At 39.0% G+C, this 14678-nt stretch overlaps 1 protein-coding gene across 2 annotated transcripts; it reads right to left on the bottom strand.

Moving 5' to 3' along the window:
* Positions 1 to 436: 436 nt before the first annotated feature.
* On the bottom strand, positions 437 to 8780 carry NPY2R (neuropeptide Y receptor Y2). 2 transcript variants are annotated; one of them, XM_011970481.1, is made up of 2 exons: positions 8340 to 8780; positions 437 to 3614 (listed from the first exon to the last, which is right to left on the bottom strand). In XM_011970481.1, the coding sequence occupies exon 2, from the start codon at positions 3564 to 3566 to the stop codon at positions 2421 to 2423; it is 1146 nt and encodes a 381-aa protein (XP_011825871.1). In that variant the 5' UTR covers positions 3567 to 3614; positions 8340 to 8780; the 3' UTR covers positions 437 to 2420. The 2 variants fall into 2 exon arrangements, with proteins under 2 accessions (XP_011825871.1, XP_011825869.1); XM_011970479.1 differs by having other exon boundaries at positions 8344 to 8731.
* Between the last annotated feature and the right edge of the window lie 5898 nt (positions 8781 to 14678).

The following is a 14678-nucleotide window of genomic DNA, read 5'->3' as shown; positions in this document are numbered from 1 at the left end:
AAAGGGTGATTCCAAAATGTAAGGCTTTTGGGAAATAGGTACATAGTAGTGTCATGAATGAGACAGGGAATACAGGAGGACAACGTGGAGGTGAGTAGGGATGAGGTGTGCATTGAAATGGCAGGTTCTGATTGAGACATGTTGGATTTGATTTGCTGATGAGACACCCACGTGAACATGGTCTGTTCGCCGGTAAAGATACAGATTTGAAGTTAAGAAGAAACGTCTTGTCTGAAAAATGAAGACCCACATATCCTCATATTATGTATTGTAATTGTAGTCATGGGAGTGTATCCATTGACTCAGGTTCAGGTACAGAATGGAAAGAGAGCTTGACTAACTGTGGAACAGCCACCTTTATTTTTCTTTTTTAGTTGCATTAGTCTTATAGTCTTGTCTTAGACAAGCACTCTGATATAAAATTCCACACAATTTCTCTAATTTTCCCAACTTTTTAATTTCAACATAAAGCCACTGCATAAAAAGTATTTTATTAATGAATTGACACAATGAATTGGATAAGATATGTGTTAATTAAATCATTAATTAGATTCTAATAATTTACTAATACAACATGTAACACAGTAGCATATACATTTCTTACAGTGTAATAATTCACCAAGGGGGAGGGTACATCTTTAACCATAGTTTCCTATTAGCATCTTAGGCAAAGTAACTGCTACCTAAAAGACAAAAAAGTTATTTTTGAACAATTTGCTGAGTCTAACAGAAAAATGAATCATTTGATTATATATTACAGATATACATTACCTTTTGTTCACTTCTTAAAGAATTCTACCTAATCTACATATTGTTTTCATTCTTTTTCAGTATTCCAGAAGTGCAGTGCACTTAAAAACCAGTCTTCTATATCTATCATGGAAGGAATTTAATACGAGCTATAGTATGAATTTTAAATATATCCATAAAGTGAAGCTCTCCAGTTCATAAAATTAATGTCGTAACTATATATAATATGCAAGTTGAGGATTTTGCTTTAAAAAATATATTCACAAATTCTGTCATATTTACAAAAATATGACTGTAATGAAACTTAAAACCATCTAAAGACGTATGACTACTTTAACATCTCAGTTGTTATTTTTTATGAACATAGAAGGCTTTTAAGCATCTTTGGTTGGGTACTATTGAAATAACAATTTTATTCATAAAATAATTAAATAAAAATACTGTAGCATCTATGTTCTACAATTTACAGGAACAATTTTATTTTGTGTATATTCATGTTATATAAAAATATAGCTAATTATTTTGAAAAGAAGATAATAACTTATGTGAAATTGGTTGAAATACAGCATTTGCAAGATGAAGGGAATCCAATGTTTACCTCTTACCAGACGTGTCCATTTTAATGTAATTACATTGTTTTATTTAGTATGAATGGGTCCACGGAGGATGAATTTCAAAGAAAATAACACTGCAATGTTCTTTAAATACATGAGAGCTATGTACCTGTGCGAAAATTGCTTATAAATACTGGGAAATGTTACAGCATGCCACAAAAATTATTCTTTATTCTGATTTAAATTTTAGTGTAGACAAACTTAGCTCCAATAGGAATAATAACATAAATCATACATGTTCAAAAAGGTATAACAATAAAACTATCAAGTTTTATGCTTGTTATCTAAATATCTCCATAAAGCAGATGTAACTTGAAATTAGAAATTAAATGATGGTTTGCATTTCCCGCAATTCTGAGAATTTCAGCTTTTGATTCAGAGTTGAAGAAACTTTCACCAAATGTGCAACTGGTTTTAAGAACAATTGGCTCACTGAGTGTTGAGGAGTTCCCCTAGCGTCTGCCAAAATATTAATTATATAGCAAGTTTCAGTTTAGTTCCTTGAAGCCATTCATATAGCTGGCAATCTTTTCCCACAGCATTCCCTCATGGATTTTGTCTAGAGAATTAACAAAAAAAATCAAAACGTGATGAAGGAGAGCCTGTGGCTCCCTGGAGAAATTTTTGTTCAGCGATGTTTTCATCAGCCAAGCAGGGAACCGTGGACTACACAGCTCCCCAATCCAGGTCCTAATGAGATTTGAAAATCAACTTATTTACCCACCGTCTCTTTGCAATGCTGATAATACCAATTCCTTGTTCAAGTTTACTTCACTCCAGGAAAATAGTCAAAAGTACCTCTCTCTGCTTTTACTCCTAATTCAACCTACTACCCAACCAACTGTTAAGTAAACCATTTTGCTGCCTTATCTTTGTATTCAAGTATTTTCACACAGGCTCTTCCCAGCCAGTTTTGCAGGAACTAAACAGCAGATGCTTCCATTTAGATCCTCTTCTTCCTTAAAATGGGAAATCAATTATCACTTGTGAGCCGCCATCAACCAGATTTATAGCTCTGGTCAGAATTCATTCATACATTTTCACACCCTAGCTTCCTTAGACATTGGTAGCTTCTGTGAAAGAGTCATTGGGGCCACTATTTTTTCTGACTTCCAGGTTCTTTTTAGCCTTGAATGTCACAGACACCTCAGAGTGAATGGCATCCAACCTCTGCTCACAGCGGAAGGCAGAGAGGAAAGCCTTTCTATAGTTGCTGTTCATCCAGCCATAGAGAAGGGGATTGGCAAAAGTGGAGCACATGGCGATGATGTGGAACACTGTGAAGATGAGTTTGTACTCCTTCAGGTCCAGGACATGGCTGTCAATGTCAACGGCAAGCTGGAAGGCATGGAGAGGCAGCCAGCTGACCGCAAACACCACCACCACGCACACCAGCATTTTGGTGGTTTTTTGCCTTCGCTGATGGTAGTGGTCATTTGCAGCTCCAGGACTGACGTGGCTCTTCAATTTACTCCAAATGCGAGTGTAGGAAAATGATATGATGCCCAGAGGCAAAACGTACAGGATCAACAAGGAAGAAAGACTGTAGACAGTGCCATAGATGCTCTTTTCCTCGCCAGGCCATTTTTCAGTACAGGCCACAATCTCAAAATCCGGAATGATCTCAATCAGTGAATACTCCCGGAAGATGGCCAGGGGACTTGCTAGCAGGGCACTGATGCCCCAGGCCAAGCCAATAATCAGGAAGCTGATACGCTTGGAGATCTTGCTCTCCAGGTGGTAGACGATGCACCTGTGCCGGTCCAGGGCAATTACTGTCAAGGTGATTGTGGATACTTGTACTGCCAGGCCCTGTGCATAGGGCACCAGGTGGCACAGGACAGGACCCATTTTCCACTCCCCCATTAAGGTGTAGGTAAGAGTGAATGGTAGACACAGAGTATTCACTAAAAGATCTGCCACAGCCAGATTGGCGATGAAAAAGTTGGTTACTGTGCGCATGCTCTTGAATTTGATCACCACGTGGATCACCAAGGAGTTGCCAATTACCCCAAGCAAGATGATGGAACAATAGGCCAATATGAGGACAACTTGTACCTCAATCAGCTTGGTACTATCTATAAGCTCTGGCTCAGGATCAGGGACCAGTTCACCTCTAGGAGTGGTTTGTGGCCCATATTGTTCCACCTTCATTTCTTCCACTGTCTGGTTCTCATCAGCCTCTGTACCTATTGGACCCATTTTCAGTACAGTTCCACTTGGCCTGCAACCAGCACAAGAGTCTACAACCTAAAAAGAAAAACAACAACAACAACAACAAAACGAATGGAACGAGGAAAACACAAAAGTGAAGCAAATAAATTTCACAAATGGACTGGTTTAATTTTGATTGGGAATCAAAATATCCTCTACTCTCTAAAATTGTGCGTAGCAAAACATTTGAATGAAACAGACCTTTTAATAAGTCTATTGTCAAATTAGATCAATGAAATCAGGTCTCTGAAATATATGCTATGATGATAAAGTATAATACCTATAGAATAGACACAATTCCAAAGTGAATGCTACCAAATGGATTAATTTCATTTTAAGTGGGATGAACATTATAAACTTTATGAATTTTATAACCACTATAAATTCATTGAATTAATTTTCAGGTAGATAAAAAAGTAAAGTTTCTTTCAATATCTTGACTGTTTCAAATTTATAAATATACAGCAACAAATTGTGTAAGAAAGGGGAACATATTAAAACTATTTGTCTGGTACCTGAACCTTGGGACTATGAATTATCTCAGATGAATCAAACAGATTCGGTTCCTGGTGCAGGATTTAGTATTAAAAATAGTATTAAAATGTGTAGAAGAGCTACCTTTTAAAAATTTAATTTCAATAGCTTTTGGGGTACAAATGTTTTTTGGTTGCATGGATGAATTGTATAGCAGTAAAATCAGATTTTAGTCTCCAAAGTCCATTATTCTACTCTGTAAGCTTTTGTGTACCCACAGATTAGCTCCTATTTATGAATGAGAACCTATGGTATTTGATTTTCCATCTTAGTTACTTCACTTAGAATAACGGTCTCCAGCTCCATCCAACTTGCTGCAAAAGACATCGTATCATTCTTTTTTATGGCTGAGTAGTATTCCATGGTGTATTACATACCACAGGTTTCTTTGTTTGTTTGTTTGTTTTTAAATCCACTCAGTGGTCTAAGGACCCTTGGGTTGGAATAGTTGCTTTTTTGAATGATCTTAAATAAACTAACATATAGCATTTCATGCTTTCTCGAAATCTCTGTTAGCCCCCACATTTAAGAGAACCCACAGACTAGTATGTTACATATCTCTTCCACCTGTTATTTTCTCATCATTTCTACAACATTGGTTTTATTCTTCTTAATCTCTTATTATAATTACTCTAATCATCTTCTAACTTACCTCCCATCCTCTTTTGCTTTTATTTATTAATTAATTCATTCACCTAACAGAAATAATCGAGTGTCCACTCAATGCCAGGGTGGCTTTACTATCCTGGTGCCTATACTTCTTCAAACCTGCATTCATCATGCATTTAAAAACCTGTCTTGAAGTAGGGTTTTTGCCAGCTGAAGACAAGAGGATAGTACCTCTATTCCAAGGCTCTCACATTTTACTGGACAATACCTACTCATTAAAATGTCTTTTTTCTCTGAAATTCAAATGTGATCATATTGTTTTCCTCAATGTCTCCAGATTGTTTGAAACAGTATAATGTATTGTTTTCTAATATAGGTTTCATTTTTTCACTCTGTTAAAGCATTCAGAGCCCAACACCCTAGTGGTAGTGCCTTTCAAATGTATTCATAATCACAGAAGGCTGCCGCTGTTTATTCAGAGCTTCTTTTATGAATTTGTTTTTATGAACCTTTCAATGAATGTGTTTGTAATTAATAGCCTCTAATGCCATTGGTAGGAGAGTCATATATTTATTAAGCCCATAGATAATGCCTGGCTGGACCTGTGGGCCCCCCAGCTCCTTCCCTTACCCTTCCTCTGTTCTGTTCTGCTCTGTACCACAGGAGGGCTGACTCCTGCAGACTACATTTTCCGGCTCCAAGTCCTTGGTGTTCTGGCTGGGTTTGGTCAGTGGGAGGCACTGGCAGGCAGGAGGAAGGCAGAAGCCACTATATTCTTCTTCCTCCCTCTCTGCTCTGGGCAGTGCCTCTGCAGCAGTTCTGTAGCTCTGGTTTTCATGGGACAAACCTATTGTGATTCTGATTCCAGAGGATGTCCCTGGTCCGGGAGCCTTGGTCACACTACCTCTTCCTCATATCCATCCAGCTGGAGGCAGTAATGACTCCCTGCTCTCGCTAATCTCTAGGTAGTCTCAACATCCCTTGTTTGGCTTCTATCATTTGTTTAATCAACTGTCTGCATTGAATTCCTCCTTTTTTACATTCTTAAATAGATTCTGTTTTGCATGATCTGATAATAACATATATATATATGCTTTCATTAATTTGCTCTCCCACGAAAGGATCTGCACCCACAGGTTGACAACACTGGCCTATAGAAGAAAATCCCAACTCCTTAGTCTGACATTCGAGGCTTTTCTTGAACTCATCCCTGCATATCCCTCTGGCCTCATCTCTCCTGACAGCCCAATATATACTGTCCACTTCTGTCATACTGCCTTACTTCCAATTCCAGTAACACCTGAGCCTTTTTCATCCCTCTCTGCCCTCACCATTTTAAACTGGGGAGCCTTTCAGTTACCCCAAGCCCCTGTGCTCACTTCTAATGCTGCATGTACCACATGCCACATTGTGACTGTTTTCCTTCGTTTACCCGCCACAGCAATCTCTTTGAAGACAGAACCTGGACCTTCTTCCTCCATTGCTTAATCTCTAACACACTATCTAGTACATTAAAGACACTCAGCAATTTGACAGAACAAACATAAAGTTAAAGGAAAGCACAATTTTACTGAATAATCAATGTCAGCAAAATGGGAAGTATAATTTTGAACCTTTCCTTTACTGAAGACAACTGCCTATGTAGGGTTCTTTCCTGTGACATAACATCCATACGCTTATTTTCTTATTCTTAACCAAATAACTGCTTATACAAAAAAAATTGTCCTGAGACCCTGTTAAATTAATTTCTGATTATAACATTTTAAATTGTCAGTATACCCCATAAAGAAAACCTTTTATTTCAAGGATTTCTGCTCCCCCAACTCTCTCTCCCCTTCTCCATTTCTCTCGCTGTTTTTTCATTCCCCCTTGTTCCCTGTCTCTCTGTCTCTCACCACTCCCCCTTCCACAGGGGCCTTACTATGTGGAGAGACATGGGAGTTTCCATGTACTCAAGTGTTTGCTGTATTGATATATTCCAGCTCCCTCTGCATAAATTTCACCTAGAATGTTCCAAGGAGCCCCAGCCTCTTTTCACATGTGCCTTCCATTCCTTACTAATTAGAGTAACTTGAAACAAACCATTCAAATCTTGGACTGTATATTTGATAGGCCACACCATTTACCCTAGACTAAGAAAGAGACTGGTTTCAGACTATGGTTACTCAGTCCTGACAAGCCATTTACAGAATTAAAGAGACTCCAAGAGGCTGGAGTTTGGAGGTTATACCTGACTAAATTGAGGGGAAGCATGAGATTGAAGGATACCAGGAGGAGGAGTATACTTGATTTATTGACTTGCTTTGCTTTTTCTTCTCAGTCTTGTTTTATAAATTTTGAAATGCTTTTATTTACAACTTCTCTGAAGGAATGGTTATTGATCTACAAGCTATTGGAATATACACAGTGTTAGCTGTGCTTAAGCAGGTTACTGGCCTTTAGCCAGGTCAAGCATTACCCAGAGCAGAAAATGCATCATTTCATGACAGCACTTCTGGAAAAGTGGAAAAGGAAAATGGTACACACAGGAAGTTGCCATCAAAAGCACACAAAGGAAACAGCAAGAAGACAAGGGAATAACCTTTCTTTGAAATAAGGCAAAATGAGATATTTATATTATTTAAGACATTTAAAGAGAATTTTACCAGTACAATTTTCCTGAATAAGGGAATCCTTAGAAACTTTGTTATAGAAACATTTCTTTGCAGAATAGGAAAAGAGTTTCAGGGCTTCCCCTGAAACCCCACCACCCAAGATTCAAAGAACTTCAAATTATTTGAGTCAGAGACCAGTTCATGCTTTGAGGAGATATTTAAATCTCTGGGGGCTTTTTGCAACAATATTGCCACAGTTGGCCTTAGTAAAGCTGCACATCTTATCAAGCACAATATCTTCCAGAACATTTTTCCCAGGGAAAAAATATCTCAAAAATCAATCTCAGAAATCAAAAGCACTGCATTTGCCTACACTAATTAGTTCTAGGAATGGGGGCGGGGGAGGGGGAAGAAGGGAAGTTTCAAGAATGCTACATACATGACATGATTGTTTGAGTAATCAGTAGAAAGTTGAAAATATTCACCAAAGGGTGTGGGAAGCCTTTCTTTGGAAGCAGCATCTCCATTTCATGTCACTGAATTTTAAATGATGTGTACCTATTGCAAAATGTCTTAAAGCTTTTAGTTTTGCCTCTTTCCCCATCACCAAAAGCTCCTGCCAGTGGGTGAGCCTTTCTGATGGAAAATGAGCAAACGCTTAAATGAATGTGTCTCCTCTTGAACAGCTTTGGAGAATCCAATAGGACCTTCTGCTTTAGACAAGTGTTTGATTTTTAAAGAGGCAGGAACAATAGCAACTTACTGTTCTGGAAAGATAATGACCTATCTCAAAGAAGGGTCGAGGAAATAGTAAATAATCTTCAACAGAAAAGGGAAAATCTAGCGAAAGTAGAAAATGGGGATGGTATTACATCCTCCAAACCTCCACCTCCCGCCTAAGGGAGGAGGAAAAAGTCCATACACTCATGAGGACCTCCTCATGTCCCTCTTCATAGGAACCGAGCTCTCCTCTAGGAATATTCTTGTTCCCAGGAGCTGAATCAGAGTTAGGAATTACACTTACTGACCCGGACCTCGCGTTTCTGCGGAGACGCGGGAAACAAGACGTGTGCAGTCCGTCTGTCCGATGATAAGCCGGCCGACCTGGAGAGGGCCCTGGAAGGTCCCCAAAGGCAAGTCCGGTTCCGTCCGCTCCTAGGGTCCAGGTCAGCCCGCGCCGCGCGGGCGGGCAGCCGGAGCAGTGAGAGCGGCTGGGCGCTTGGCGCTGCAGGGTCTGCTGCCGACCTCTCAGGCCAAGCGTGCCTGGGCACCGCACTCACTCGCGGGGTGGGGGGTGAGGGTGGGAGGATCAGAGATGGGAGCTTGGGGAGCGGGGCAAACCCCACCCTTAAAGACAACAAAACAGGTGCAGAGGCTGCGGGCGATAGTCCTGCAGGGGAGGGGACTGGAGGAGAAGTTTTGGTGGCGAGCGAGCAGGAACAGTGTCCAGGGTCTCTCCGCCGCCTTCCGGGCTTGCAAGCCCGCGCAGCCAGACCCTACCCAGAGGGGCGCCCCCTCGCGGGTCCCCAGCCACCACCTGCAGCTGCTGCTGTCACCTACTGTGCCACCCCCAAGTTTGATACTCTGGGCTTTTGCACCACCCCTACCTCCCTTTCCTTCCACGAATTTCTCCCTTTGCTCTCTCCCCCCCAGTTCCGCGAGAGATGGCCCGGCGAAGACAGACCTCCTGGACTTGAGGCCGAGTTCACCAAATCCGCCCCGGGGAAAGGCGAGGGCAAAGGCAGGGTGGACCGACCCAGCTGCGGCTGAGTGGCTGCGGTCCCGAGCAGGGCAGGCGAGCGCAGGAGAACTCAGGTTGGCGGGAGGAGGGCCGGGGCTGGAGAATCCCTGTGCCTCGTAGGGGCTGAGAAAATTCCACAACTTCCAATCGAGAGTTGTTTTCTTTTGTGTGTAAGGAGCAGAGATGGGGAGCTGGATCTGCGCAGAACCCCGGAAAAGCGCCAGCAGGATTGCACCGGGAACAAATCCTCCGCTCCCTCGCCCAGGGCTGGGGCGCAGCGCGCTGGTGCTCCTCTGGAGCTGGGCGGTCCCCGTGCTCCAAACAAGAAGGTAAAGCAAGTTCAGATCCTGCTGCCCATGATCAGCAATTTCCCTAACAGGTGTCTGCAGACAGATTATAAGTTGGGTAGTGCGGATTCAGACTCGATAGCCAGGAACCTGTGTTATGAGCTCTGGCTCAGGGCAAAAGCTAGGATAGACATAGGATATGAAAGCTATGGGACACGAATAAAACACAATCTCTCTCTCTCCTGATAGCTGACTTCTGGATCCTTCACTCTTTGATCCTGACCCAAGCCACTCGTGCCACCAGGAGCGCATGCCTCTGGAATACTCGCTCCTGTCTCCTTGTGGTGAAGCCTTCCGCTGATGCGCAGAGTCTCCCAGGCTGAATTAGTGGGTAGGAGCAAAACAGGATGGTGGAGACGATAGCAGAGCAGCAGCGTCTCTTTCCTCGGGATTCCTCCCAGGAACACTATTCGAAGCCATTCCTTCTAAAAGTTTGCAGCCAGTCTCTCTTTCCTCTGTTCGTTTTTAGAGGAGGCAGTAGAGCTACCTACATTAAAAAAACCAAAGCCTGATACTGATAACCTACGTCTTTACTTAACCATCCTGTTTGGAGGCTTTGCACACATTACTTTTCCTCTATGCATTGGCATTTCTGAAATAAGGATGGTTATACTGGTGTGCTTGGAATTTCTCTGAAATATACCCCTAAATGATTAGACTAAAAATCAGATTCTGCTACTCTAAAAGGAAAAAATACATATTTATCTGTTAAAAAAAAAAGGCAATACATATTCTCCAAGATGTTAATTAAAGGCTTCTCTCAAATGGATTGGATTTTCAATTCCTTCAGGGTTTTTCCACACCCTAAGAGTATTGCAACTGTAAGGCATTTTTACAGTGTAATCTGATTAATCTTCAGTTAATATAGAATTATGCCCACAAGAGTATAGGAATTGTTTATAAAACAAAGCAGTCCAGGCTTTTCAAATACCTAGAAACAAAGGTAAACAGAACTGGAAATATCCAACGTGTTCTACACAGTTCCACTGAAAGTCTTTTTGTAGATTTTTTTTTTTTTTCCTTAAGAAAGTACTCTTTGCCCAAATATGTGTTCTATGTGACGGGGTCCATTCTTCTTAATATATCTACACCGGTGAAGAATGAACTATGTACCAATAAGGTATATTATTGAAAGAGTAGAAATGGATTTAAACAACAACCACAAAAACAAATCAAATATCCAGCAAAGCAGATAAGTGTTGTCTTTCAGAGCAATTGCTTTGGAAAATTCAACTGATTTCAGTGATATTGACTGCACAAAACATTTTTTATCTTCTTTGAAATTGCCTTTCAGAAGCATATTAGCAGCCATAAACAACTATTTGTCTCACTCTCTTATAGATGTGTATTTGTCTTAGTAGATTCATATAGTTCCACAGACATCTAGTCAGCAACCTCAAAAGAGTAAATGATCTCTATGATTAATGTCCTTTAATAAAGTTTAGAATTGGATGAGAAACTGATAAACTGAAATTAAAGTCACTTTATAGTGTATCATGTTATCAAGGATAGCTGTGGGAATTAGCTTATGACACTTTTGTGCATCACAGTCTAATTAATATCCTTAAATGTGCATGCTTATCCTGTGTATTGTAGTAACAACAAACCACTGTGATGAATGTCCATAAACCCAATTATGACACTGACAGGAGATTGGGAGTTTGTGGAATTGGTGGTGAAATATCGATTAATCCAAATTGAAATAGGGCAAGATTATTGATGCTTGATTTCTTTTGTATCAAATCATTTAGTTGCTCAGGAAATTCCATTTCTAACCAGAATATGTGCTGTGACTGCTCTTCAAATAGAGAACAGACTCAAACTCACATGCCTGCATGGTTAGGGCCAATGACATAAATGGACCAGCAAGCTAGGTTGTAGGAGAGTGTGGAAAATGGTGATTGCTATAACACCTTGAAGAGCACAAAAGCACATGCTATAGCTGAATGGGGAGATTGCTTCTCAGATTACACTCAGCTGGCCTGCAAAAATATCGATTCAGTATTGTCAGATCTGATTTTTAAGAGAAGCAAAATCCATATTGTTAAAAATCTTCTGAATTTTAAATAAGCAAAATTAATTTTTAAAAATTCAAAACTCCTAGTGGACAGGCCAAAATAAATAAGAAATAATAGATAGATAGATAGATAGATAGATAGATAGATAGATAGATAGGTAGATAGATAGATAAATAGATAGATAGCAGCCTGACTCATCCTGGGCCTCCAATATTGCAACCTGTGATATTAGTATTTGATGTTTGACAAATCTCCTAAAATATTTAAAACATACTTCTACTACCATTTCCCCTACCCCATTGACCATTTCTCAATGCACAGAAATACAAGAGGAATACAACCAAAGATGAGTTGTCAAATAAGTAATGTTCTTTTCCATATCTGGTTGAATAGATATTCCCAAGGAAATTCTACAGTAAGGGATTTGTTGAATAACTGAACAATCCAAATATTTTAGATAGCTGGATGAAATTTCAGAAAAGCTCTTCATTACAAAAGAAAAAGTTCAATAATATCAGTATTGAGGACCACTTGTGATACATACTTATTAGATAAAGAAAATCATGATGTAGATTTCCTTCAGTGTAATTTCCTTTTAACAGCAAAGATGCTTCCCCCAGGGTATAAAGAATTTCATTGTTATTTTCATTATAAAAGTTATTTACAATCATTGTAAAAAGTGAGAATAAACAAAAACAGCAAAGAAGAAATAGACATTATCTCAAACAATGCAGTCCCACAGAACTTTCTGCAATAATGGAAATGTTCTGTACCTGTGCTGTGCAGTACAGTAGCCACTGGATATATGTGACTATTGAGCACTTCACATGTGGCTAGTGCAACGGAAGAACTGAAATTTTAAGTTGTATTAAATTGTAGTTAATTTGAATGTAAAACTAAATATAGTTTACCCTCAAACAACACAGTTTGAACTGCACAGGTCCACTTATACTCAGATCTTTTTCAACCAAACACAAATGGAAAATACAGTGTTTGCGGATGTGAAATGGCCTTTACAGAAGGTCCATTTTTCATATATGTGGTTCTGCAGGGCTGACTGCCAGACGTGAATATGCCTGGGTTTTGGCATACGCAGGGCTTCTGAAACCAATCGTTTCACTCCCCACCCCCCACCCCAGTATGCAGAATGACAACTGTAGCCACATAGGGAGCGTAAGTGGTGGACTGTATAAAGTCTAAACTTTCATCATCCAGCATGACCATCATCAGCATATTGGTGTAAAATCTCTACTTTTAATTAACTTTAGCCTGCTTTCTCAACTTTTAAGCTTAAAAAAATGTCAAAAACATATTTCCATTTCCTTAATATAAATAAATATCCTTCCTTTAATGGTTGCCTAGTCATAAACTGTATGATTATATTCTCATGAGTTATTGTTGTTATGGACAAAACCATGAGAAATGATCTTGGATATATTTGCAGTACCCTTGTCCAGTTATTTCTTTCACATAAATGCAGCAGGGAGTAAGAGCGAGGCATTTTACAATTTTTTCCTTAAGCCAAGTTCACATTACATAAACCTTAACCACAAAGGTTAAATTGAATGATGGGAAAACCAAGAAGCTTCTTCCATGAAAAGGCAAATACTTCAGGTAACATGGAGTCTACATAAAGCGTTCAGTATAAAATTTCAGTGACCCCAGGTGGGGAAGATTGAAGTGGTGACTTTTTGGATATGGGGAAACTAAATTAGGAAGAAAAAAAAGCACACGAGAATAAGTTTCTTTGGATTCCAAGGTTTCCTTGTTTCACTCTGCCAGAAAGCTAGTTTGTTTTCTTTTTTGTTTTATTTTATTTTTATTTTTTTATTTTTTTTCCAACCTTAACATCAGGGTTTCCTGAGAGATTATTGAATAACTTTCAAGCCATATCAATCTGACTTAAACCCCAGACAGAACAAAGTAGTGAAGTTCGGCTGAAATGTGGAAGCTGATTCCCGAAGAAAAGAAGTAAACCCACAAATCAGGCTACTGACCAAAAGGAAGAAATTTGAGGAAAGGAGGAAGAGCACAGGACCAAAGAGTGAGGACAGCCAGCTCAAATGGAAGAATTCTCTTAACTCCAGTAATGTAAGAAAAGCTCAGAGAAGCTAATAAAGTCATGTACTTAACTTCCTAGGTTAAACAAACAAAGCCTAATAAGTTCCTAGTTAGGAAATATTAATAATCAAACTAGGCGAACACGTAGTTATGGTGTTTCGCATATTTAAAACTAATTGTCTTGCTCTGTTTAAATGCTCAATACATTAAGTGATTATTTTTAAGCTTATTAAGTCCCTCTTATAAAAATAGTATTTAAACTTTCAATAACTGCCTTGTAGCAAAAATTATGAAACCTAGATATCCTAATGGCCATTTGGTTATAATATAGATTCTCAATAGGTCATATGTATATTTCTGTTTGGATCTATGCCTGCTTTTCCTTTCAGGGAGGAGAAGGAGCAGAAGGAGTTAATACCTGAACAGACATAATTGGGGCTGCATCAAATACACATATAAAAAAGTCTACACAAATGTACTATTTTAAAGTAGTCTTTTTTAAAAAAAACTCCATTTTCTGAAAAACTAGTAAATCTAATTGTGTTTGTTCTGATGAAAAACTGACTTCCTTCTCTTACCTTCATTTGTAGTGAATGGTCCAGTAAAGTTTGAATGGACAAGAAATGGTCATCAAATAGTGAACTACACAAATCTGGTAGGCTAAATTTCTTAAAATGTTCATATGCAATATGAATAAGGCAGGTGTCTTATTCAAGAAAAGCAAGTAGTCATTCAAAGTAAAATGTATGCTACTTCCTAAATTGGGCATATCATTTGCTATGATTTTTATTTCCTTGGATTTGGCTTTTTATTTTTGTTTTGAGTTTTTAATTGCAGATTCAAAGCAATTAAGCAGGATTATAAGCAACATATGCAGCACGTTGCTGAGATTTGTACTTTTTAGCAATCAACCAAATGGATATTGATACTGGTAAGGAACCAAATCTAAAAGGGTATTTAAATGCAAATGATTCACAGTTTGAATTTTAACTAAGAACAAAGGAAGGGACATTTTTAAGTGGAATTCAGAATTTAATCAATGCAAATTTTCATTTGATTATCTGAAACATGCACAGAAGACCCATGGCTAAAGAGGAAACATGCACCCTTTTAGAAATTTCAATTTTATTTAATAAGTGTTTATCCTTGTAGCATATAGAAACATAATTTGATACATATTTTTGAATCATACACTC

The sequence above is a fragment of the Mandrillus leucophaeus genome, unplaced genomic scaffold (assembly GCF_000951045.1).
Source record: "Mandrillus leucophaeus isolate KB7577 unplaced genomic scaffold, Mleu.le_1.0 Scaffold95, whole genome shotgun sequence".
In the NCBI taxonomy this organism is placed as follows: domain Eukaryota; kingdom Metazoa; phylum Chordata; class Mammalia; order Primates; family Cercopithecidae; genus Mandrillus; species Mandrillus leucophaeus.
This window is presented reverse-complemented; position numbering and strand designations above follow the sequence as displayed.

Coding starts and splice junctions, on each gene's coding strand:
- NPY2R (XM_011970481.1), bottom strand. CDS start 3,566: ATGGGTCCAATAGGTACAGAGGCTGATGAGAACCAGACAGTGGAAGAA.